Consider the following 24980-nt stretch of genomic DNA (forward strand, 5'->3'; position numbering starts at 1 on the left):
AAACAAGAGCAGTGGTGGGTGAGTTCCTTCATGGCTGGCCTGTCGCTGCCGCACATGTGCAAGCACTCGAGAGCTAGCTGCATGATCTCCTCCAGCAATTCATCGCTCGCCTCGCCCTTCACCTTCTTGTCCACTCTTGTCTCCCTCATGGCAGCCTGCAGGAACCTCTTGCCTACACATGTGCCGAATCGTCAAGAAATCTGAGACCATGAAATCAAGAAACGGGAAAAGAAAAATCAAGAAACGGGGGCGAGGGGACATAGTCAAGCAGCAAGAGAAAAGACCATGAATTCAAGAAACGGGAAAACAACAATCAAGAAGCGGAGGCGAGGAGACAGAATCGAGCACCGACAGAACGGGCCATCATTCCCTTCAAGAAACGGGAAATGAAAGATCAAGACGCGCCCCTGCGTCCCAAGTCCCTCTACTCCTCCCAAGCCCGGAGCTGCCGCTCGCCCGCCGCTTGCCACCGCGGACGCTCCGCAGCCTCGCTCGCTCGCCGACGCCGCCGAGAAGGAGATTGCTGACTCCATATTTTTTGTCGCTTACACGTGGGTCCCACATTTTTATTATTTTTCTGACTAGGGTGTCCTGTCAATCCCTGGACAAAAATTGAGTCAATCCTATCATGGGACCTCCCTTTGAACAGCTTAAATAAATTTAGAGATATATATTTCTAGTTTTGTAGTTAAGTAACTTTAAAAAATCTCGATATTAAGTTAAGTGACCTGAAGTAAACTTATTTGTTAGATCTAACTCTACTCCTGGTCCCTTATGTTAACACCGAGTTTCAAAATCGTCTATAAACCTAATACTAGAAATGTTAGACGTGGCATTCTAGTAACCTTGTAAGGACCCACTTGTCAGTTAAATAGAGAAAAAAAATAAAAACCCTCTCCTCTATTTTTTTTCTCCTTCTTTCTCTTTCCTCCTTTCTTTCTTTTTTCTCTCCCTGTGCAGCCAAAAGGAAAGGGCACCAACGGCCAGGAGGGCGGTGGACCGGTGAGGGGAGGCCGTCTTTGAGATTAGGGAGCCGAGGGAAACCCGTTACTCTAGGTGGAGGCAGCTGCAACGCCGACAAGGAGGCTGGCGGTGGCGGCCGATTTCGGATGGCGACGACGGCCATGGAGGCGTCGATTCTGGCGAGCTCCAGTGAGGTCGACGGCCAAGAAGGTTCAGGGAGGTGAGGCGGAGCTGGGCACACACTTTGCTGAGGCTAAGGTGGATAGGAGCGACAACACACCGTGCGGCCGGCGGAGGCCGAACAAGCGATCGACGCAAGGGCGGCGGCGGTGTCCTCTGGGTAAGGGTGATGGACAGGGGGGCCACAGGTAAGCTAAGCGGAGCTAGCCGAACACTTGGTTGAGGCTAAGGCAGCCGGGAGCGCTGACACGATGTGCGCCAGCGAGGGCCAAATAGGGGAGTGACGGGCGTGAGGTAGAGGAGGAGGACGACGATGCTTGCCGCCGTCAGGCACGACGCGCTGGTGTAGGATAGGCTCCACCCGTGCGCCGAGGCAGTAGCAACAGCAGCCGGAGCGACGCCGTACTCTGCCGATGAAGCTTGCTGGCATTGTCGAGACCTGAGTGCGAGGAGGTCCACCGCTCTCCCATCGGGCATGCCGTCTTCTCGTCGGCGTCCCTGCTATTCATGTCCGTCGGCATCGAGTTCTTCAGCTATACTGCGTTTTGGTAAGTAGTAAGTACCAGTAGCTACTCACTTCAACTATGTATGTTTCTGTTTGGATTTCTCAACTTTGTTCAGATATGTATGAGAATGCATACCCATGGTTCTAGCCCAGTGATCACTAGGCATGTTAAACTTATAATCCTTCTGATTTTATGATGCAACCTGATCCTGTCAAAGCCACGTAGGATGAAGACAGAGTTGAAGAGGCCACATATACGTCATGTTACCAAAACCAGCGACAATACTGCTGAGAAATCTAGTTTGTATTGGGTCAATGGGTTTACAAGTTAAGGAACATCTGGTTTTACGATGTAGGGACGAAAATCAAACTAAGTGAAAAGTTGAAATACCTCAAATTGACTTATTCCACGGGTGGGGAACGCACGGCCCAAGAGGAGGACCAAACTAGTTGCGGAGCGTGGCAGTTCACGCACAACCAAGCGCGGGGCAACACCGTCGCTCCGTCCTTCTCCGACCGATTGGGCTGTCCACTAGGGTTGAGAGGCCGCCGCCGCCAGTGCTCTCCACTCGTGCCGCCGGCTCCGGACCTCGCCGTTCACCGCGCCGCCAGGGTAAGTGCCACCTCCCTCCGCAGTCCTCCGCCTCCTCCACGGGGTCTCCCGCGTGGCTAACTCCTCTCGGGCACCGCCGCTGCAAGGCGCGTCGCATCACGGCCACTAGAAAATAGGAAACTCCAGATCAGTTGGCCTGAATCCGCGGAACTCGGCGCGTGAATGGGGGGCTCCCCGTCTCAGTGCTCTGTAGCTGTCTTGCCTCCGATTAGTTATCTCAATCCTGTTTCAGAACGGGGAAGTTCGCTGCGTATCTGCTTTACTGTGGAAGATTTGTTTCTTGCATATCTACTTTTGTATGCTCGGTCGCGAACTTGATCCTTATCTAGTACAAATTGGATATATGGAAAATCGGATGCCGGATGGCATTTAAACAGACAATTTGACACTTGAGTTCAATCACAGCCGGTTGAAATTCAGTATAATTTGCATTGAAACTGTTTCTAAATTATAGGGAGCAAAACTCAAAAGGCTGAATGTGCAAGAAAAAGCGTTGTGCAATCACCTATTAGTGGGAATAGTGGTAGTGATGGAAGTAGTCGTAAATGGTAATGCCAAAGTTTGATCCCTCTTCCGAGGGGTTAAGTACCAGAATTGGTCCCACTTTATGTGGGATGGTCATCCTCTCTCCATTAATCTTAAGGGATGGCCATCTTCCCCTTGCCATCTCTGCCTTCAATGCTGGGGTCTGGCGATAGAGCTGTAGCTCGTCTCAGATGCTTGCACAAATTACTGCGTTATAATTTGCATTTTGCAGCCAGGGTTGTGCCCTTCTCCTTTTACCTTAAGTTCTTAATTCTTAGCAGACTCTCATTTCTTTTATTCTGCTACAGGTTGTTGGCTGCAAGTTCATTCACCTACCTGGGAGTAGTTTGCATACTCACAAGTTAAAAGATGGGTATCCTTGAGAAGATCAAGGAGATTGAAGCCGAGATGGCTCGGACGCAAAAAAACAAAGCAACAGGTTGTGTTTAATTCATCTTCATTTCTTCATATTATTTTTTTAATTTCTTTCATTATATAAGGTATGTTTCACTGGGTCAATGATTGGTCTAAGATTTAACTTGGTGGTTTGGATGGATGTGAAATGAGCGTCACAAGTACATGCTAATTTTCTGGACTTCTTGGTTCATCATTTGCTTCTTTAGTTTTACTGACCATTGACGATTTTCATCCTTCTAGTTTATTTTGTTGCTAAAATTTCTGGTCATGATGTTGCTACTCAGTGGTATGGACATTTTGATTAATGATTGCCAGTGGGGTACTTGTTTGTGACTTTCTGCACCTACATATATGAAATTTATGGATCTGAAAATGAAGTTGCTATTAACAACTGATACATTGATACTCAATTTGTCTGAGAAATATCTTGCATACTGTTATCTGGGAATAATTTTTATTTCTTTGTCTTACAGAATACCATCTTGGACAACTGAAAGCAAAAATAGCAAAGTTGAGGACACAATTATTAGAGCCCCCTAAGGTATTTATGAAGTTGGAGCATTTAATTGAAATATTTTGTCGCAAATAGGGTAGGAAATATCATGTTAGTCTTCTTTTCGTATTTCATCTTGACGTATATCATGTTAGTCTTCTTTTTGGTAATATACAAAGGAGAAATAGTCAATGGGATTCCATGAATTTCTGTTGTGACATCTACAGCATTTTGGTCATATAGGGTTCTGCTGGCGGAGGAGACGGTTTTGAAGTCACGAAATTTGGGCATGGTCGTGTTGCACTTATTGGATTTCCCAGGTCTCTCTCCTCGCCTACAATCCCTACAAATTGAATACCCTAAAAACATGTGTTTTAAGCTTCAGTTTGTAGCAATAAATTTATAATTCACGGAGTCTGTTATGATTAGTATAACTGTATAAGAACCTGGTGTAATATAATCTTCTCAATATATTATTGTCTGCCTCGTATCATATTCTTATGCATGCCTGTCTTCTTCTACATCCATCTCAAAATACTACTACCATTCTAGTTCAAATTTGAACTAGACTATTAGAGCATCTCCAAGAGAATGGCCATTTCACTTACCATACTTAAATTTGGCAATTTTGCACAAAAAATGTCCTCCAAGAGAGTGACTATTTGATTTGCCATGCCATTTGAATGGCTAAACTTGAGTCCTCAATTGCCAAATTTGGAAACTTATTCCTCCACTAGCAAAATTGCTATTCGTGGGTCCCACGTGGGTGGGATCATCTTGTCATCCTCCCCTTGCCAAAATTTGGAGAGTGGGGATGGAGAGTCTCTTGGAGATGCTATCAGAATTCGAGTTGCCAAAACTAAAATGAATGTCTAAATTTCGATTTGGAGAGTCAAAATTTAGCCATTCTCTTGGAGATGCTCTTAGTAGTATGCTGAGGAGGAGGTAGTAACTCTTACAACTACCAGCTTAAATATATAATGGTAATTGGATATCTAAGTATCTGATGACCCATGGTAATCCATGTATTCATATTTTCTAGCATCTGATATTATGCATGTGAGTATGATGTTTATTAAATTCAATTTTAAGATTAAAACATCTATGCCTCAAGAATCTATTAAATACTGTAAGGTCACAGTCTTTTTATTTGCTTAGATTTATTACATCATTATGATTCATGTGTTGAAAATTCATATTGCAGTGTTGGAAAGTCAACTCTTTTGACTATGTTGACTGGGACACATTCTGAAGCTGCATCATATGAGTTCACAACTCTCACTTGCATCCCTGGTATTATCCACTACAATGATACCAAAATCCAACTGCTTGATCTTCCTGGTATCATTGAAGGTGCATCAGAAGGCAAGGGGCGTGGTAGACAGGTAAATTTTGTTCTTATTTTTTATTATCATGATATGTATTGGCTTTTTATTACCCCAAAATTAATTGTATTATTACTTACTATGTTAATCATTTTAGGTCATTGCTGTCGCAAAGTCATCAGATCTTGTGCTCATGGTTCTGGATGCCTCGAAGGTAAGTAGTGTAACTGTATAAGCTTTGCTTCATTGCTTTTGTAGCCTTTCTTACTTTGTTGAAGAGTTCTCTTTTTGTTGCAAAGGCTCGGAGCCTCCAATTTTTTGTATAGTTTATTGGTTTGATAGTCTCAGATGAACTACAAAATCTTTCTATGTTCCATAAAGTGAGGAATTTTTATAAACCGTCTTTAAATGAATTTGTCAATTTCTTAGTTACTGGAAAGTTCTTTGAAGATTTTAGTGGAGAGTGCATAAGGTTAGATTGTTGCAGATCAAGAGGTGGAGTTTGATGGAATTCCTTTTCTTTTCTTAATAAAAGTATTACAATTGCATTCAATCTTTTCCCTTCTATATGTGATTGAACATGATCCAAGCGAGCTCTTTGCTTATTGGATTCTTGTTCTGATTTTCATTTCAGAGTGAAGGACACCGCCAAATATTAACTAGAGAATTGGAAGCTGTTGGACTCCGTCTGAACAAAAGGCCTCCTCAGGTAAACACTTAGGGTGTTTAGGATGCAACAATGAAAACATAAAACAGACCGCCCATTCAGCGTTCAAACAACATTGATGTCATCTGGTTCTAAGTCCCAACAAATGAACAAACAGAAGTGCATGACATCGTAAGCATTGTGGGAATGATTCAGATTAATTCCAGGTCTACATTATCATCTAGGAAAAGTACACGCCTGCCTTCATAAAAAGCAGTGCGTGAAACAGATGACTGCAGCTTCCCTTGCTCTGCCAGATAATTTGTCAAACTACTGAACACTGATAGTAAACATAGCAGTGGTAAGTTAGTTCCCACATAGATCTGTCTGTCTGACCGTGCACAAAAGTGAGCCAATATGAAAATGGTTTAACTAAATTATTTTAAAAATAAATGTATTTTCTGTGCTAGAATAGTTTTCCCACGTAAAATATATATGTCAAGCAAGCCCAATGTTGTAGAGGCAAAGCGTGGTTCTGCACAGTGAACATTATCTCATGTGAAACTATTTGTTGAACTAATTCAAATGAGATATTGTCTGTTGAAATTGGCTTATCTACAAATGAGAACTGTATACTATATGCTATAACAAAAATCACAATAAATAGTTGGACAGTGGGATGTCAAAGAGATGTAGGGACACTGCTGACTAGTTCCTTGATTGAGTCTTACATACGGTGTTACATAGTCCTGTGCATACAATTGGTGTTGCTCTTTGTAATCTATATGCTCTGTTGCTAATGAATCATTTCATATGTATCTATACTGTTTATTCTTCCTGGTCTAATAATCACTTCCGTGTGTACCAATAGATATATTTCAAAAGGAAGAAGACTGGTGGAATTTCTTTCAACAGCATGATTCCCTTGACTCATGTTGATGAGAAGCTCTGCTATCAGATACTGCATGAGTACAAAATTCACAACGCAGAGGTGTGCATGTGCGCTCATATGATTGTGTGCACGCGCGTGTGCGTGCATGATTAACACAATTATTTGGTTTTCCTTAGGTGTTATTCCGTGAGGATGCTACCGTGGATGATCTCATCGATGTTATTGAAGGAAATCGAAAGTACATAAAATGTGTTTATGTATATAACAAGATTGATGTTGTTGGTATCGATGATGTGGATAATCTTGCTCGGCAACCAAATTCGCTTGTGATCAGCTGCAATTTGCAGGCATGTTATATCTTATCTGCTTTCTCTCTATTGAATTTTATATCCTCGAAAATTGTTTTTGGTATTTCCATTGGCACTACTGTTGTGTGAGCATCTTTAAAATCGCCATGCATGCAGAAATATTCAGTTTGTGTCCCCAATTTGTTGTCTTTTCCTTTTTGTGGTTTTATTTTTATCTTGGATGTAACTGAAATTATATCTTCTTTGCAGCTAAACTTGGACAGGCTACTGGCAAGAATGTGGGAGGAAATGGGGCTAGTGAGAGTGTATACAAAGCCACAGGGACAGCAGCCTGATTTCACAGATCCAGTCGTTCTATCTACTGTAAGCTTTTTTCACTCCGATGCTTGCACTAATGTTTCGATGACTGCAATATGCTTGATGGCTTCGGTTTTGTGTCATCAGGATAGAGGCGGCTGCACAGTTGAAGACTTCTGCAACCATATCCATAGGAGTTTGCTGAAGGATGTGAAGTATGTACTTGTATGGGGAACCAGTGCAAGACATTACCCACAACACTGTGGGCTTGGCCATGTTCTTCAAGATGAGGATGTTGTCCAGATAGTAAAGAAGAAGGTTACTTCATCACTCTTTAAAACAACAAAATCATCTCTCTTAAGTTGTGCAGAAAATTTTCCTTTTTAACAGCTGCGCATGCAACTATTTTATTAATAACTGCCTAAATCTGTGAACTGAAACTTCCAGGAGAAAGAGGAGGGTGGCCGAGGCCGCTTCAAGTCGCACACGAATGCACCCACTCGCATATCCGACAGGGAGAAGAAAGCTCCCCTGAAGACCTGATCAGGACACAAACCGCAGTTTTGCCGGCAGTTCCATCATCAATAGAGCGTATCATGGATCATGTAAAGCTGGTTGAGCAGTGCGCTATTTTTTGCAATGTGCAGGCCTATTTCGTGCCTCCAGAAAGGGCCATATTTGAGCACTCACCCGGTTCCTTGCCTCCTGTATCTCTCTGAAGAACACCATTGCCGTGCAACCTATGAACATCATTGTGTATGCTTTGTATCTATGCACCATGGCAAACACGGACGGCAAATGGATGTACTGCGGCTGTGTTAGATGTGTTGATGTCCAATGTGGACTTCGATGCTCACTGCAGTGCAATCAGCAACTTAATAATGCATATATGAGGAGCCTGGGATTTGATCAATTCTGGACCGCTCATCCAAAACGGATGGTGGCTAATGGAAATTGGGGCTCTTTTTTTTTTCCTACTTGATCATCAACGACGTATCCCAGAAGTTTGCATCTACCTAAATTAATTAAATTGGTGAAACTCTTTGCCTGCCATGGATCCTTGCAAGTCCATTTTAGCCAGCACTGACCAAAATTTATTTGTATTTTTATTAAATGGTAATTTTACTGAAACGATTTTGGTCTACTGGATAGTGATTCATCTACTTCACCTTTGGGGCCGTTTGGGTTGGATTTTTTTTTATTTCTATCACTTGTTTAAAATTTATTTTAGAAAAACAACCGGAGTAAAGTCCGTTTCCAAAACCGCAGTGTTTAGCTGAACCAATCTCACACCCTTATCTTTTGCTTATGATTATAAGTAAGAGGGTCATCTTTTTTATTTTTTGAGGATAAAGACAAACGACATTTACAAACGAAAAATAATTTGTGAATAAAACATTTATACATGTATTCATGGGATCTAAAAGCCAAGTGTAGAAAAACAAACTTTGGTAAAAACCTTAAAAATCAACTTAAATTTAAGGTTGAAAATTTAAATTTTTTACTTATGCTAAAAGCCAACAGATGGGGGTGTAAATTTTGAATTTTAAAACTTAAATTAAAAGTTGGTTTTGGAGTTTTTTTTATTATATTTATTTTTTATCTTTGTTTTAGATCTCTAAAAACACATGTATATAAGTTTTTCTTATAAATTATTTTTTAGTCGCTAATAAAATGTTTTGCTCTACTAATTAAAAAGAATGAGGCTGTCATTGGCAATGGCATATTAGGATAACACTGCCACCTGCTGGCAGGACCGATCATAGGATAGGGCATTAGCCATTAGGGGCGACCATCCTAGGTCCTCCACTTGTCACGAGCCCTAGGTAGACATATGTATGAAACTATGTTTACTGTAGCTAAGAAAACAGAAGGTTTGGTCTAAGGTACATGCGGATTGCCAGCGGAGGCATTACTGTATCTAGGCAAGGAAAAAAAAAAAACTTTGGTCTAGGGTACATGCAGATTGCCCGCGGAGGCGTTTGAGTCTTCAGTAAGAGCAGAGCAAACTGTTTGAAAAGTGATATGAGTCTGGTGCTACAGGGATTTATATTAGAACAGTAGCAAAATATTGTAGCACCAGTGCCCTAACAGTACGCAGTCATACTATATTTCACGGTTTATACTAACACAGAATTATAGTGTCGCCTTTTAGTCGTTTGATGGAGATCGGATGTACAAAAATATGGGCTAATGCAAAATTATTGTAGCGTCTCTACATTCTGTTCTTAAACACACAGAGGATCCCGTTTTTTCCAGTGGAGACGGTAGCAAGTACTGCCTCCATTTAAAAAATACTTCTATTCTACTCTTATCAATAAAATAATTAAAAGACTAAAATATTCTTCACTGGTTCCTCACTTTCTCATACTCCAACAAACTTGTTCTCATCTTTTATTAATAACTACAATACAATGATTGCTATATAAATAAAGGGGTTGATGTATATTTTAAACGAAAAAAATGTGAATAATACTTTTATATACATATTTTTAGCGATAAAAAAGGCAAAACTTAAAAATAAACTTTGGTTAGTTGGTGAAAAAACTCCAAAATCAACTCCAACTTTAATATTGAAAATTCAAATTTTGGCTTATAAAAATAAGCAGAAGTGAAAAGATATGGGTGCAAATCTTTACGAGACAAGTAAAGAAGTCAAGCGTAAACTCTTTTCGAATGAAGTATGTGATATTCTGAATCCCCTCAAATAGCTCGTGAATCCTTAGTACCTGTTTCTTGGATTTTTTTTTACCTACATTAGTTCATTTTCTATTTTTATCATCCTTAGAAGCTAAGGACGTCAACTAAACCGACATGACTAAAAATACTACCATAAGAATAAAATATGTCATGGTGATATTATCTTGCCACGCCAAATATAATAGCATGGTCAAAGGGTGTATATTTAGAAATACATTTTATTTTTTACAATAAATATTAACAATGTGCAAGACATAAAAAATAGGGATTGAGTAGGGTTACGCATGTTTGGATAGGGTAGGCAGATGGATAAAGTAATAAAATGAGGTGTGAGAAGAAATGCAATGTTACCATTCAGAAAATGGGATATTATTTTCCTATTCTATCTACCAAACAAGCCTATATAGTCTTAAGTAAATAGCTTGAAAATTACTACACAAGTAGGTATTTCATCATAAATTATAAAAATCCATTCAAATAACCTTGAAACGATTATACTGGTATTGATACCATGACAATTGATGTGACTATGCAGCAGTATAACTATATTAGCATGGCGCATGGGTCAATTCTATTGGAGGTAGACAAAAGGTTGAATTGAAGGGCTCTTTGGATTTCTACCTACCAAATTTTTTACTCTCTCCATTTCTTTATATAGGCGTAACTGGTTTTACAAACTGTACAAGAATACAAGGCGCATGCACATACAAGCCAGCGTTATTAAATTAGTTACGCATCGACCCTAAACTCATGCATGCAAATATTTTCACGGGCAGGATGCCAGCAGAAACCGTATGCATGCATGCGTGCGCAGCGGCATGCAAAGTCTTGCACAGGCGGAGCGAAGCGTCGCTTGCGCTAGCCCAATAAAACGACTGTGCTACCTTAGTATCGGTGTCCGAGGGAGTTATGCCCTATATAAGGAACGGAGGGAGTAAGTGACAAAACCTAGACATGTCTTTGCAATATTAATTACAATTACATTCATCCAAGTTGGCTTGATCACGTTTTCTTTGTAATCAACAAAAGCCAAAATATTGCCAAATCATTGGCTTCAATCCAAACCACTTAAGAGTACTATTGAAAATACCAAAAACTTGGTACTCAAGGTGGTAGCAAATTGGCACCAATCCAAAATAGTTTGAAATGTCTAAATGACTAGAGATTTAAAAAATGGGTTTGAACCTTAGGCCTCGATTTAAGAACCAGAACACTTCACCCTCAGGCCGCGTTTGCTTGTAAGCATTTATAACCTAGATTTTCTCGTTTTTCATACGCACATTTCTCAAACCGTTAAACAATTTGTTTTGTTTTGCGAAAATTTCCTTTAGAAAAGTTGCTTTAAAAAAATCATATCAGACTATTTTTGAAAATTTTTATATCAAATAATTAAACAATCATATATACTAATACGTTTCTAAGTTTTTCACGTCGACTACTTAACCAACCAGAAAACAGGGCCTCAGTCAAAAAGTCAAAACACTTCACCTATGCTATCAATACCCTACGCTAAACACATTGTCTTGGGGAAGGGTTTAACACCAATGTTAATAGCGCTGAGGTGTTATAGCTTAGCTCCATCGAGATACGTTCATATAATTGGTTTTGGCATGAATTATTCATTTATGAAATAATATTTGGAAATTGACAAGTGTCAACTTGTCAAAATTTTGCAAGCATGATTGTTTCCTTGTAAACACTAAACACTAAGAGCAAGTATAATAAAGGTAGATATACTAACTATAAGAATGCCACTTAGAATTGCATGTCTCGGCAGAAAATAGAGGTGATGAAAGAGATTGAGTGAGTTACTGAACAGTTGCAAGCTGACCACGAATGTAAAAAACAAGATCCATCGTCAATATATGTGATAGGTCAATCTATACTATTATAAAAAGCGGAAACGATTCTGCCTGCTTTTTCGTCCGTCGTCAGGACGCGCGTGCTCTGGCAGCGTCTCAGGCAAGAGCGGCATCGCCCGTACGACGCATGGCAGGAGCTGGTTTGGCACACGACGAAGACGAAGCGTGGCCGAGCCTGACCGCACCTCGCGTGGCCGCGAGCAGGAGAAAGGCAGCCGTACAGGCCACATGGCCATCTCTGATTTGCTGCGCGGGAGGGCATCGAATCAATGGCCGACACGGCAGAATTGGGAAGTAATACAGGAGGGGTGGTCGGTCATATCTCATTATGTTTGTAGTCTTTAATAGTATAGTTAACTTATTACCTCCCATGTCAATTTAATATCTAATTTATATAATAATAATTACCTACAAACATATATTACTATGTTTTAGATGTTATACACATATTTTATCTTGAAGTCCGTGCTATAGCTGGCTACAAATCTGTAACTTAGTGATTTTCTATCTTCTCTTATTTTCTTAAAATATGTTTATAGTTAGATTATAGTTTGCTATTGTAACTAATTGCTATTGAAACTAATCTGATAGAGCTCGAAGCTCGTGCTTTCATATTTGTACTGACGATGGATTGTTCTTGAGGAGCTAATAAACTATAATACATCTCTATCCCTACTATTATTAAAAAAAATGATTTAGCCTGTTTTTTCGTCCGTCATCCATCTTCGTGCGTGGTTAAGCGATTAATGGGCAAGTAAAATTTAAGGAGCGATTACCTATTAATTAAGCTCACTATATAGATTGAGCCGTTATGGGCCGCAGCATCGCCTCGCTGTCAATCTGTTTTTCGTACATTGTCCGTTTTCCTGCGTGATTGAGTAATTAATCGGTAATCGGTTAATAAAATTTAAGGCGAGAGTGACTAGACACACCATCGTGAAGACAATTATACAAACAAAATCAACTTTTGGATATACGTTCATCCTATTCAAAATTTTTAATACGAATATACAAAATAATAAATCATGCTTAAATTTTTTTTCTTGACGTGGCACGCTCATCCTCTGTAAATACATACCCACACATCTAACCCTACAACAAATTTTAAAGACTGAACCATGTACAATTAATACTATTTTCACCCGTAGCAACGCACGGGCAATTTTCTAGTATATATATAAATACATAGCTAAAAATATATTAATAAAATATACTCCATCCGTTTCATAATTTAAGATGTTTGACTTTTTTGCTTGCAATGTTTGATCATTTGTCTTATTCAAAAAATCATGAAAATATCATTTATTTTGCTTGTGACTTACTTTATTATCAAAATAACTTTAAGCACGACTTGTCATTTTTATATTTATACTAAATTTATGAATAAAACAAATAGTCAAACGTTACAACCAAAAAATCAAATATCTTACATTATGAAATAGAGGGAGTATCTCTTATTTATGGTACCCATAACCAACTATTATATGCTTTTCATATATAAACAATATTTCCTCCATTTCATAATACAAGATGTTTGATTATTTTTGTTTGACCATTTATCTTATTCAAAAAATTATAGAAATATTATTTATTTTGCTTGTGACTTACTTTATTATTAAAAAAACTTTAAGCATGACTTATCATTTTTTATATTTATACTAAAATTTTTTAATAAAATAAATAGTCAAACATTAACACCAAGTCAAATATCTTATATTATACTTCCTGTTCTAATAATAACTGACTAGCTCCCTCTCCAGTCCAGTCCAGCGTCCTCGCCGCCGTCCGCCGTCACCGCCACCGCCGCCGCCCTGCCACGGCTGAGATTCCCCTCCTTACGGCTCCCCTCTTGCACCCCGCGCAGTATCCTCGCGCCGAGTACCACCAGACAGGTTCGCTGGAGGCAGCTAATGGCGACGCCGGCGAGCTTCCACCACCTCGCCTCCTCCTCCTCCTCGCCGCCGCCGCCGGCGATACCCGGCGCGGCGGCGGTGGCCGCGTCCGCCGCCATGGCGGTATCCTACGTCGCGGTACTCTACGCCCCCACGGTCGTCCTCCGCCTCCCGCCCCCGACCTCGCTCCGCGCCTTCCTCCACCGCCGCTTCGCCTGCGCCGCCGTCTCCTCCGCGGCCTCCGTCCTCGCCACCGCCTCCCTCCTCCGCGTGAGCGCCCCCTCCTAAACCCTAAACCCTCGAAATCTCTAGGTTTGGACCCCGAATCTCACATCCCCAGTGTCCCCTCGTCTCCTCCTTCCCAGGTGTGGAGCATGGGAGATTCGGCTGACGCGCTCGCCGTGTTTGGCTTTCGGAGCGATCACCTGGTGAGCTTAAGCAACCTCGCTTAGTGTAGTGCTTCACGCGTAGCAAGAGAGTGACAGGTTTGAGCTTAATTGGCGATGCTTCGACTCTGAGATCGTTGGGTGTGCTGGTGTAGCTTCAAGCCGTGGCGATTCCCCTTCTCCTTACATCGCTAGTGTACGCCGGTTCGTTCGTCGCGGGACTCTGGCTACTGGCAAGCTCGTCTGGCAGAGATGACGGTGAGTTGGAGGTCGGATTTGCGCAGAGGCTTGCTCACTGGATCCGTGTGGCTGTAGGAGATGTGATGGTTTGGCGCAATTGCGTAGTGGTTTGTTCTCTCATTGCCTTTGATGCAATTGCTTTCCCTTGTAAATTGGTGATGGAATATTATTGTGGCGTAGTGATGGATGAGGAATTGTTTGAATTAACTGATGAAATCTGATCCATATGTAGGAGTACAATGTTACCACCTAATAACAGTTGGTGAAGAACCAGTTGTGCAAAACTTTAGCATGCTATGCCACAAATGTTACTACTGAAATAATGGTTTCCTTTATATATTATAGTGAATTTATTTGAGTATGATCCTTTGATCAGGCACCAATTACAGAGGAATTGGTTTTCCGGGCTTGCATGGTACCTCTTCTTCTATGTGGAGGATTCAAAATATATAACATTATATTTCTGAGTCCAGTTTTCTTCAGCCTAGGTAATAACTTTGATATCGTACCAAAATTTCATTGCTAGTGATCCACCTTGGTATTATAAACTTGATTCTTGCTATGCTGTTTGTCCTTATCTAACTTGTCATTGCTGTATTAAGTTTTACCTTTACATTAATATTATGTTCTGTTAATTTGTAACGAGCCTTTCTGTCAACAGCACACCTGAACCATTTGTTCGAACTACACCAACAGGGACGCAATTTTATGAGATCACTCCTGATTGTAGGTATTTTGTTCTCTTTTTTGTACTTTTATGCTTTATTCTAGCATCTTCCTGTAATGATTTTATCACTTTACAGTAAATTTGTTTGATCTACATTTAACTTACTTTATTTCTAACATGTAAAATTAAAGTAATTTTTATATATTGATTTATGAAGTTATTTCACTACTTATGTTATGTGACTTGCAACCTAGAGTGATGTAACAACTTCAAATCTGTCTATAAGAAACAACTAAACGAATATTTGTTAGTAGAGCTTTTATATTCATTCTCTTTAGAGACAAGACAATCGAAGAAATGCAATTGACAAATGCCCAAGTCCAAGAAATGTCATCGACGAGCACGAGTTTCGAGAAATGTCATCGTACAAATGACCTCCTACTCCTAGAAATGCTAGTCATTAGGGTTTTGCCCATCTTGCGCCGTTAAATGCATTGTTCATCTTACAACACTTAATGGAGGGCTGCTAATGGAACCCCTAACGGCGATGACATTTCTAAGATAAAATCACTTGTACGATGGCATTTCATGGAACTCGCACTCGTCGACGGCATTTCTTGGATTTTCTCTTATCTTGAGAAACCTTGCAATGTATTCCTCATATTTCTGTTATTCTGCTGTTTGGTACATACTATTTTTCTCAAAACATAGCATTAGAAACAGTGTAATATGACTTTGCGTATAGTACCTTACTACCTTTTGCTTCATTTGCTGGGCCTGTGTTAACTCCTTGCCTTTAAATTCACAGGTATCCAGTTAGGCTACACTGTGATATTTGGGTGGTATGCAGTGTTTTTGTTCATCCGAACAGGTATTGCTCTTTTCCATTTTTGGTGTTCTCTTGGAAATTGGACATTGTGCTTTTGTTGCTTCCAACTATTCTGCTGCTATTTAGGAATGACTTATCCAATTATAACTTAGGTAGCTATATTTGAGATGTCATCTTTTTTTTTTTTGTGATTGAGTGTAGTATTTGCATAATAAGTTTCACTGTTACCAGTATGCAACCTATTTCTAGAATACCAAAGCTTTTAAAGCAAGTTCCTGAATACATCGATCTGCTTTTCATCGTTGTTCCTCCGTGCTTACCTAATTCAATTGTTTGAATGAAATTTAATGTTGTTCTGACAACCTATGGTTGTTAATCACTTCGTTAAAAAAATACTGCAGGGCATATCGTCTCTCCAATTGTTGCTCACATATTTTGTAACATCATGGGTTTGCCAGTTTTCTCATCGCCGCGGACAAAAGGTGTGTATCTTGATTTCTTTCAAGAAAGCAAAACATGGTTATGTTATAGAAATGTTCAACTTACATTGGTTTGCCTGGTGCTTTGTGTGTTCCAGGAGTGGCATCAGTAGCATTTCTGGCTGGTTCATTGTCCTTTTTCTGTCTCCTTTTCCCCGCAACAATCCCTAAATTGTACAACGCTAGGTTAGATCAGTGCAGTTGTTGGCATGGATATTGCAGATGGAGCTAATACAGTACTAGATTGGAGGCAACAGCTGAAAGGCTTCCTGATGCTGTCATGAAGTAACTGGCAAGGCTAACCCTAATTGATGGTAGTGGCCTTCCCTCAGTTTTCTTTTTCTGGTTTTAGCTGATACCAATCTCGGTCTTCCTTGGTCATTTGAAATTTATAGCGAGATTGTAAAACTATGATGTGGATTCCTTGCCCTTCTCATGGGTCATACTTGCAAAATTTACATTTCATCACATGTAACATGCAGTGTAGATTAGAAAGCTGTCAGAGTTACTTATTCTTCATGTACTTTTCTATATTTCCAATATTGTAGGTTGCTAATGTGTTGCCTGATAAAAATCTAATTTGGCTCCGTAGATTCTGTCGATTACATGGAATTTCCATGCTTAGAGCAAATTAAGCTTCAATTTCTTTGGCTTGTCCATGTCAATAAACTGTTCACTACAGATTTCAAAGTTTTCAGTTGGATTTTGAGGGACTATCATCCGGTAGTAGGAGCACGGAACCAAAGGCCTTTGTTATTATTCATTCTCTGCAACTATTGGAGATGAACCCATGGCCTGCTTCATCGCAAGGGCATTTTGCTTGCTTCTCGCCGGATGATCGAGATGAAGAAATTTCAAGGAAAAAAACTAGGATGATTTTTTAGAAACATGAAGCGTCGTCAACAATTTTATATTTCATTGTTTGTTTTTCCCAGGTCAACACACCCATCTTTTCGCTTATGCTTCTGATTATAAGCCAAAATTTAAATTCTTAACCTTAAATTTAGAGTTAATTTTAGGATTTTTTTTGTCGAGTTTATTTTCCAGCTTTAGCTTTATAAAAGTTTTATTCGCAAATTAGTTTTCGTTTACAAACATGTCGTTTGGCGTTTTTCACGAAAAATCCAAAACAATCCCCCGTCTAGTGTGGTAGGTACTAGGTAGGTCCTAGGAGCGCAGTCTCACTGCAGGTATCATATGGAAGTTCTATAAAATTTCTAAAAATCATGCGTTTTAATTTGAGACATACCTACATTTCCAGGAGCAGCATTCTCAATAGCGAGTATACACATTAATCAGTAGTGCTGAAAAGGAACATCACAAAAGGAACAGCCGGAGTTTTTGATAAGAACTGTTCACGAACATGATATACACGAAGAGCCGAAGGTCAAAATGAAACGTCCGTACGCGTCAACATCTTTGTTTGCTGGTAACTGCTCCGTAGTGTGCCAAAATAGAATCGGGAAGCGAATCCAAAATATTTCTACCCTGAACTAGCATATCGCCCCTTCATAGTGGTAGATATCATATGGGTTCATTTATCACGGAAGGATTCATTTATCACGGAAGAAGCCGAAACCGGTTCTAGGCGGAGCGATGATAACCGTGATTATTGTAAAAAAAACCGTGCGAATTCAAAACTCAAAAATTCAAAAAAAAAAATCGTAACGATTTTAGATGTCAAACCGCACGGTTTAACACAATTAACACACGGTTTAGAGCAATTATCGTGGCGATTTTGAGAACGATGATAATCACGGCTTCGATCAGGATATGTGCAATTATCTTGACAAATGTGCAATTATCGCGATAATCACCACAATAATCATGGTTTTGTGAACCTGGATAGCATAGCAGATATAAACAGTATACGATCCAAAGGCAAAAATTATATGCATGATCCCATCCACGAGATCAATTAGCAAGGTATATATGTGCATTAATTACTGCAAGGGATCTGTTATTGTAAGTAGAAAGGTAAACAGCACGTGTTGAATATGCAAAGAGTGAAGGGTGGGCGTTCTGCCTTTATAACGAGCAAGATGAGTGAATAACCAATCAACATATTAATCTAGTAAATGGTGTAAGCTATCAAAATGGAATTAAATCATATCAGGTAACCATAAAAACTATTACATTCGCTAGTTGGGAAGGTACACCAGATACAACATGGTTGATGACACATCAACACTAAACATGATCCTGTGCTGTAGGAAAACGGAAGTTTCTATAATTTCTGTGGTAACCCCTTTGAACACTATGTATTAACTCCTGTGGTTTAAAACCTAGCTGATTCTTGCTGCAAAATTGTGTGGTCATCTACAAAGGATCCCTTGGTGAGAAAAATTAATGGCAAACTTTGACTTCAGATCATGTACAATAATGTTTCAGGGACAAATAGGAAAATTAACAGCAGGCATGTCCAGATTAGCTTTGACATAATAATCCTGCAGGGAAGACCAAGTAGATGATTCAGTTTCTGGAACAAGTAGCAGTTATAAAGCTCACATCGACTGATTGCATGGTGAAGTGTGTCCCAGACATGTGAATGTATAACTGACATGATTACTGAACCACACAAGTTTTTACAGTTTTCTACTGGAGGATATTAACATATCTCCTCTCAGCAAGAGGAATCACCACACTGTACTCGGATTACAAGCAAGTCACTCAACATCAGTATACAGAAGCATGGCGGCAAGGCATGTCAATCATCTTTCTGATGTAAAGCACGAGGTAGACTATTACCATTCAATGCTGCATGGTACACACGCTTCTCGGCTAGCCCAAGATCAGAAAGAATCAAGTTCCCCTAAGAACAAAAAGGAAAGGGAAATACAGTAGTTAGCATGGAACATAAGATTTCAGGTGTAATGCATTTTAAAGAAAATGTGAATGGTAAAAACCAATTTTAAGATTTCGAAAGATAAATGCATGTACCTCCACTGCCATCAATTTCCGTACATTATTTGCATACAGCCTAGGATCTTCCTTCTCTTGCTCAGACGGGTAATACACAGGCAAATGGACCACCTCAAGGTAATTTACAAATTGACAAAGGAGCAGAAAGACATGGCGAGCCTGAAAGTTTTTCATGACATTCAGTACGGTTGAACAGATACATGTTTTGCATGAGACATAGACAAGTTAAACAGATAAAGGAGCTACAACCTATAATTGTTTAGCATATGGATAGTAAAAAATGACATTAAGCTTTGTTTAGAACAAGCTGCACAAAGTTCTGAAAAAACGCATAGGTGGCATGGTGCATGCCACTGAATAATCATTACCAAGTTATCAAAAGAGAATGCTGTGTTCTTTTCCCCGGATTAATCTCTTTTGCGTGCATGCTTCCCAAACTACTAAACAGTACATCGTTTATACCATCTCACATTTGTGAAGTATATTTTCAACTTTGTAGTAGTTAATTGCATTGTTTATACCATTAAATAGCTATCACGAAAATAAGATAATCTTTCATCAAACATCACCAAAAGAACACAGAGCCAATGTCAAAGAAACCTTAAAAGAATTTGGCAAAAAACAAGTGAGGGCCAAACTTAAGTCAAAGCAACCGAATTTAGGCAAACATTGCGGCTTTCAAGCCAAACACTAGCCATTTTAAGAATATAGAAGTAAAAAGATATAAAAGCCATTGGTACTCACCCCAGACATCGAATCCCATGCTGGACTAAATCTCTTGTAAGGATATCTTAAAATGACCGGCTTCACTGGTGCTTTTGCAAGAAAAGCTCCTGTCTTGAAAGGAAGGAGATAATCACCATTTGTAGTTGTGCCTTCTGCAATAGTAGAATGTAACAGTCAAGTATTTACATATGACACAAGGAAATCAAAACTACATAAAAAAGTGAAGCAAGCTAAAGAGTGCTGCAGTAAATATGTGTTCAGATCATATACTATCCACATTCTTGTTTTAGTTTTCAGTAAAATGTTGAATTGTGTTGTATATGCTCCATTATGTATCATTTATTATTTAGGACATGGATACAGCCTAACACACCTTTAATTCTTAAAAGAGGATTCAGTGAAAAAGCAACAATATGTTCCTTAGGTTAAAAAAATCACATTGCAATTAAAGTTAGACAGTTTGTGGATGATGGTTTGATATTATCCATATTCAAAGTTAGCACCAAAAGTGAATTCAAAAGGTCCAAAGAATTTATCATGAATCAACCTGGGAAAAGTAGCATCATTGGAGAATTCTTCTGTCGATGAGCCCGTTGGATTCTCTCTGTCACAGCACCTGTGCATTATATGGTTTAGCAAAAGCAACACCACATTGAATACTGTAGCCAATAGTGTAAACAATATTCATGACAACAGAAAATTAATCCATCTATACAACACCGAAGTAGACGTTTTAAAAAGTAGAAGTGCACCAAGTGCTGTAATCTAGTTCAGTCATTGCACTGTAATATCTCATCACACTATTTTGATTTCAATACTGTGAACTTTTGGACATTATGATATGAAGTAAATGTACCCTTTGATATCAAAGCCCCTATATGTTTTACCTGTTTCACCAGTCTGATGTGCACATATATACTATGTTGTCAGTTCAGTCAAATTAAGTGGTCATGCTCATGCCGCAAGTCATATTTCAGATTTGAATCGAAAAAGATGATGTTCTGACCTGAAGCTAAGGCAATATAAGTATATTCACTCAAAACTATAGACATCAGAAAGTACCTGAAACACCTTTGAAATCTGAGGTTTTAGATTCCCGCTGAACAAAAATGCATCCAAGGCATTTGCTACATGAATACAGAAGTCATTTGTAAATCAATTCACGTGGCATCAGAATAAACCCAACTAAGTTTCCATTCTGTCTGTACTCCCTTCATCAATAGATATAGGCTGTTTTTATTTAAGGTATACCATGTTGTTATACATTCATACTATGGTAGAAAAGGAAATTATATCATGAAACATTAAGAGAAGATTATAAGAAGAATAGACAGAAGACAGGCTTGCAAAACAAAGCAAGTGAAGTTAATGTCACACTGGTTATTCAATATAGAATTTTATTAATGGTCAAAACAACATTGAATAATGATTTTTATTTAGAGACAGGAATACAGGACAATATTGTAATATGTTTTTCCCTATTTTTTACCAAAAGTATGTGTACAACAGACACAAATACAAATGAGAATGCCAGTACCTTATGAGACCAACCATCGGCAATCTGGCCACTGATCTCTTCAAAAATGATATGTGTAAAAGACACATCAAAATGAGTAACAAAGTTTTTTTTTTTTTTTGAAATTACAAGTACAAAAACAACATTACAACATATTTGCAGTACCTTGGCAACAAAGCTTGGGAAGGAAGATGACATGTGATAAAGAATATCCACATAAGATACATGGTTAGATACTACTATCCCCGGTCTTCCCAATTCTTTGTCCTGTTCCTGATGCTCATCCTGATGAAAACAGAGTATCCAGTTCAATATAAGATAGATACAAGATGCGGTGATCTAAAACATTCTATATTTAAAGAAAAATAAAATTGGACTGCTATGGAGACTTATCATTATTTAATAATATTCCCTATATCATTAAAAACTGAAATATTGTTTATAGGAATACCATAGGTGCATTCTTAGAGCAAAACCAAATCATCCCAAAAATCTATATCTATACCCATCTTGGATAGAAATCAAAATCAGTCTGTCATAGTGGTGTATATATAATTCAGAACAATGCTGAACATGATTTCGTTGCCTAGAAACACAAATACAACACTCAATCCTTGTCCATCTTATTTTCATTTACTAGAGACAAATAACCAAGGGCATTGAACCACCGCCTCATCCAGCATATTGTCATCATATTCTTGAACTAAGCAATGAAACAAAATTACCAACTGATCCAGTTATCATCACATTAGACTATCATACTATTTGAAGGTGCCACTTTATTCAAAGGTCACCAAGAGCTGAACATTATTTCGTTTCCTAGAAACACAAATGCTCCTTTCTATCGATCATCAGAGCATTTCAGAACCACTAGTGAACCAATCCAGAAAACACCTATGCTTCGAAAAACAAACAATACCCAACCCTCACCCAAGAAGTTGAAAGTAAATTGCAGAATGGCTCTAATATGTATTTCCAATTTCAACAGCCCGAGAACAAAAACCACCATTGAGTGGTAGACACTGCCTACCTAAGTGGCATGCTATCAATTTTCTTAATAAAAATGGTCACAATATCCATCTACTCCATTGCTGAGGTATGAAACAGTAAATACAAAACTCGGAGGCGCCTAATACCTCATCAGCTGCATCAGGGAAGCGGCAGTCGTACTCGCGGATCCAGTAGAAGCCGAAGACGAACAGCATGGCGCGAGCAAGCGCGCGGCCGCACCTCACGACGCCCTCCCGCCTCCACCCCTCGAGCCGCGCGTACCCCTCCCCCTCCCCGTCCTCGCGGTCCTCCTCCACCCGCAGCGTGCACACGCGGCACACGAGGTAGTAGGCGACGAGCACGAGCACGCCCGCCGCCAGCCGGAGCGGGAAGAGCACGGCCGCTCCCACCGCCAGCCGCGCCGCCTCCGCCGCGCCCAGGGGGCCCCGGCCCATCGTCCCGTACGCGTCCCGCCTCGCGTACGGCGCGTACCTCCGGTCGAGCTCCTCGACGCTCTCCTGCGCCTGCGTCTCCGCGGAGGGGGACGGGGACGGGCCCGGGCCCGACAGCAGCGGCTTCGCGGCGAGTTTCTTCTCCTCCTCGCCGCTCATGTCGCCGTCGCCGTCGCCGCGGTCATCGGGTTCGGAGGTGGAGTCGCGGAGGGCCATGGGGAGAGCGCGGGAGGGGAAACCCTAGGCGCTGACGCCAGCAGAGCAGCGGTGGATCGGCACGAGGAGACGGCGACGATCGAGAATAGGAGATGGATGGCGACGCACAGAATTGGGACTATGTCATTCTCTCACATATCATTTTTTTATTTTTTAAACCTTTTTAATATAAATAATTTTATTACTGAATCTCGGAGAAAAATATTTTCATTAAATGAACCTTTTGGTCACGCTAGCGTAACAAGATAACCACACATAGAATTTGCCACCGACATCGGCGTGGCAGCATTGTCGACACTGGCGTGGCAAGCTAACCATGCAAAATACTTCGTGTGGCAGCGTTATCTCGCCATGCTAATGTTGGTGGCGTGACCAAAAAGTTCATCCAATAAAAATATTTTTCACCGAGGTTTGGTAATAAAATTATTTATTAAAATGATTTAAAAAATAAAAAATCCACAATATCATTACATTGATGTGTCTGGTTAAATTGTCATTCTTAAACAGTAGCATAGAGAAATTCCAATATTACAACCAGCTACTAACTCTAAAAATTAACACATCATCTAATAGTTTATTGATACAATAGCTAGCTATATATGTGCACTATACAATTAAGATTAAGAGTAGTGCTATACGTATGAGTAAACGGGAGCGCAGCGTCGCGTAGCAGTGCATGTAGCAGTGCACATAGCGGCGGGTAGCGGTGTGTAGCTGTGCGGCAAAAAATCACGGTGACAGTGGCTGAAATCGGTTCGCTGCTATGGAGATTTCATCGTACGTATAGCAATTTCCATACAATTAGATCATGCCCCACACCTCTCTCTCCCATAGAGTTTTCTGGAGCCCATGTGTAGATGGCTGTAAATCTAAAGCCCGCTTTTCTTCTCTTTCTTCTTCTCTCTCTTCCAACTAAGCACAAATATGATGTGACAATTTTTTGAGTCAATTTAGCTTCTTATTATACTTGCTCTTATATGCTAGAATGTCATATTAGATAAAATCATTTCGGTTTTTCTTCTGATCACGTTAGCTCACCGACGATAAGGCTAGAAAATACTAGTAACCTCACTAAAATAGCAATATGCTCCACTTCCAATCAATGTACCATACTTGTACGCTTCTTTATCCTAATCTAACTGCTCCCTGCACTTCTACCACAAAGGAGCCTATGGAAGAAAACCATCACCACTGAGCGGGTGAGGCAAAGATCATGCATATCTCCACCGATTGTCGACTCCTAATGTTTGTGTCCATCCCTAGGACTAGCCTCTTCACCATCCTCACACTCCTGCCCTAGGGCTGGCTCAAGACGACTATTTTGGGCTCAAGCAAGAGTTGGAGGAGGATGGCCACTCACGGTAGCTCGAGTAGACAATGGTCAATGGTAGTGTAGGAGTTGGAGGAGATCGTGCCAAGCTCAACTGAGAGTTAGAGTAGACTAGTCATCATGTTGGGGCTCGCAAAGTCTATCATCTTATGCCCTTCGTCTTATTTTATCATCGGACTAGAGTAAAAAAGAAGTAGAGAGACACTTTTGTCCATTTAGATAGTATACGATATTATAAGTTGCAACTGCTGCTTCAGAATGAAATTTGAGTGGGATCCATTTGCGGGGTAGTACCTTGGCTAAACCTAGTTTTGAGGATGGCATAATAATAATGTTCTTAGCGATTCATGGGAGAAGAGGGGACATGACTAGGGGTGGAAGAGGGAGCGCTGGATTTGGATCAGGTAGGTAACTCAAGTGGAGCGGTGACCCATTTGATTTTCATACTTGCTTACATGTTGATTGTAGTGTTGCTTTACAATCTATTGTTGCATCAAATTAACAAAGCACTCATATATTGTAATAAAAAACCAAATCTATAAGAAGGCAACGGAGGTGACAATGAAATTGCCACCCACCACCTATATTGTTATATTTTTACTAGCTACT

General features: G+C 40.0%; 3 protein-coding genes across 4 annotated transcripts; 2 read left to right on the plus strand and 1 right to left on the minus strand.

The window, feature by feature from the left end:
- Positions 1–2148: 2148 nt before the first annotated feature.
- On the plus strand, positions 2149–8118 carry LOC102721163 (developmentally-regulated G-protein 2). The gene is made up of 12 exons (XM_006654231.3): positions 2149–2261; positions 3095–3225; positions 3677–3744; positions 3940–4016; positions 4901–5081; positions 5179–5235; positions 5656–5730; positions 6539–6658; positions 6736–6906; positions 7117–7230; positions 7312–7482; positions 7612–8118. Exons 2-12 carry the CDS (start codon positions 3156–3158, stop codon positions 7705–7707), a joined length of 1200 nt encoding a protein of 399 aa, XP_006654294.1. The 5' UTR covers positions 2149–2261; positions 3095–3155; the 3' UTR covers positions 7708–8118.
- A 5361-nt stretch (positions 8119–13479) lies between these two features.
- On the plus strand, positions 13480–16710 carry LOC102721448 (CAAX prenyl protease 2). Its single transcript, XM_006654232.3, has 8 exons — positions 13480–13888; positions 13984–14046; positions 14160–14351; positions 14621–14732; positions 14906–14974; positions 15720–15782; positions 16142–16222; positions 16318–16710. Exons 1-8 carry the CDS (start codon positions 13637–13639, stop codon positions 16449–16451), a joined length of 966 nt encoding a protein of 321 aa, XP_006654295.2. The 5' UTR covers positions 13480–13636; the 3' UTR covers positions 16452–16710.
- Positions 16711–18333: 1623 nt separating this feature from the next.
- On the minus strand, positions 18334–23124 carry LOC102710127 (lysophospholipid acyltransferase LPEAT1-like). Of its 2 annotated transcripts, XM_015837624.2 has the most exons (9): positions 22520–23124; positions 21549–21668; positions 21405–21442; positions 20930–20994; positions 20415–20483; positions 19886–20019; positions 19160–19300; positions 18968–19031; positions 18334–18666 (listed from the first exon to the last, which is right to left on the minus strand). In XM_015837624.2, the coding sequence occupies exons 1-9, from the start codon at positions 23039–23041 to the stop codon at positions 18647–18649; spliced, it is 1173 nt and encodes a 390-aa protein (XP_015693110.2). In that variant the 5' UTR covers positions 23042–23124; the 3' UTR covers positions 18334–18646. The 2 variants fall into 2 exon arrangements, with proteins under 2 accessions (XP_015693110.2, XP_040379759.1); XM_040523825.1 differs by having other exon boundaries at positions 18653–19031; positions 22520–23120.
- Positions 23125–24980: the final 1856 nt, after the last annotated feature.

Source organism: Oryza brachyantha, chromosome 5 (genome assembly GCF_000231095.2).
Source record: "Oryza brachyantha chromosome 5, ObraRS2, whole genome shotgun sequence".
Lineage (NCBI taxonomy): Eukaryota > Viridiplantae > Streptophyta > Magnoliopsida > Poales > Poaceae > Oryza > Oryza brachyantha.

Bases quoted from the DNA above. Each gene is read 5' to 3' on its own strand.
- LOC102721163 (XM_006654231.3), top strand. From the start codon at position 3,156: ATGGGTATCCTTGAGAAGATCAAGGAGATTGAAGCCGAGATGGCTCGG. The intron at 3,226-3,676 runs GTTGTGTTTAAT...TTTGTCTTACAG, and splicing joins GCAAAAAAACAAAGCAACAG to AATACCATCTTGGACAACTG. The intron at 5,731-6,538 runs GTAAACACTTAG...GTGTACCAATAG, and splicing joins TGAACAAAAGGCCTCCTCAG to ATATATTTCAAAAGGAAGAA.
- LOC102721448 (XM_006654232.3), top strand. From the start codon at position 13,637: ATGGCGACGCCGGCGAGCTTCCACCACCTCGCCTCCTCCTCCTCCTCG. The intron at 14,047-14,159 runs GTGAGCTTAAGC...GTGCTGGTGTAG, and splicing joins GCTTTCGGAGCGATCACCTG to CTTCAAGCCGTGGCGATTCC. The intron at 14,733-14,905 runs GTAATAACTTTG...TTCTGTCAACAG, and splicing joins TCCAGTTTTCTTCAGCCTAG to CACACCTGAACCATTTGTTC.
- LOC102710127 (XM_040523825.1), bottom strand. From the start codon at position 23,041: ATGGCCCTCCGCGACTCCACCTCCGAACCCGATGACCGCGGCGACGGC. The intron at 20,484-20,929 runs GTACTTTCTGAT...TATAATGCACAG, and splicing joins AGATTTCAAAGGTGTTTCAG to GTGCTGTGACAGAGAGAATC. The intron at 20,020-20,414 runs GTTGATTCATGA...CTACTATTGCAG, and splicing joins AATGATGCTACTTTTCCCAG to AAGGCACAACTACAAATGGT.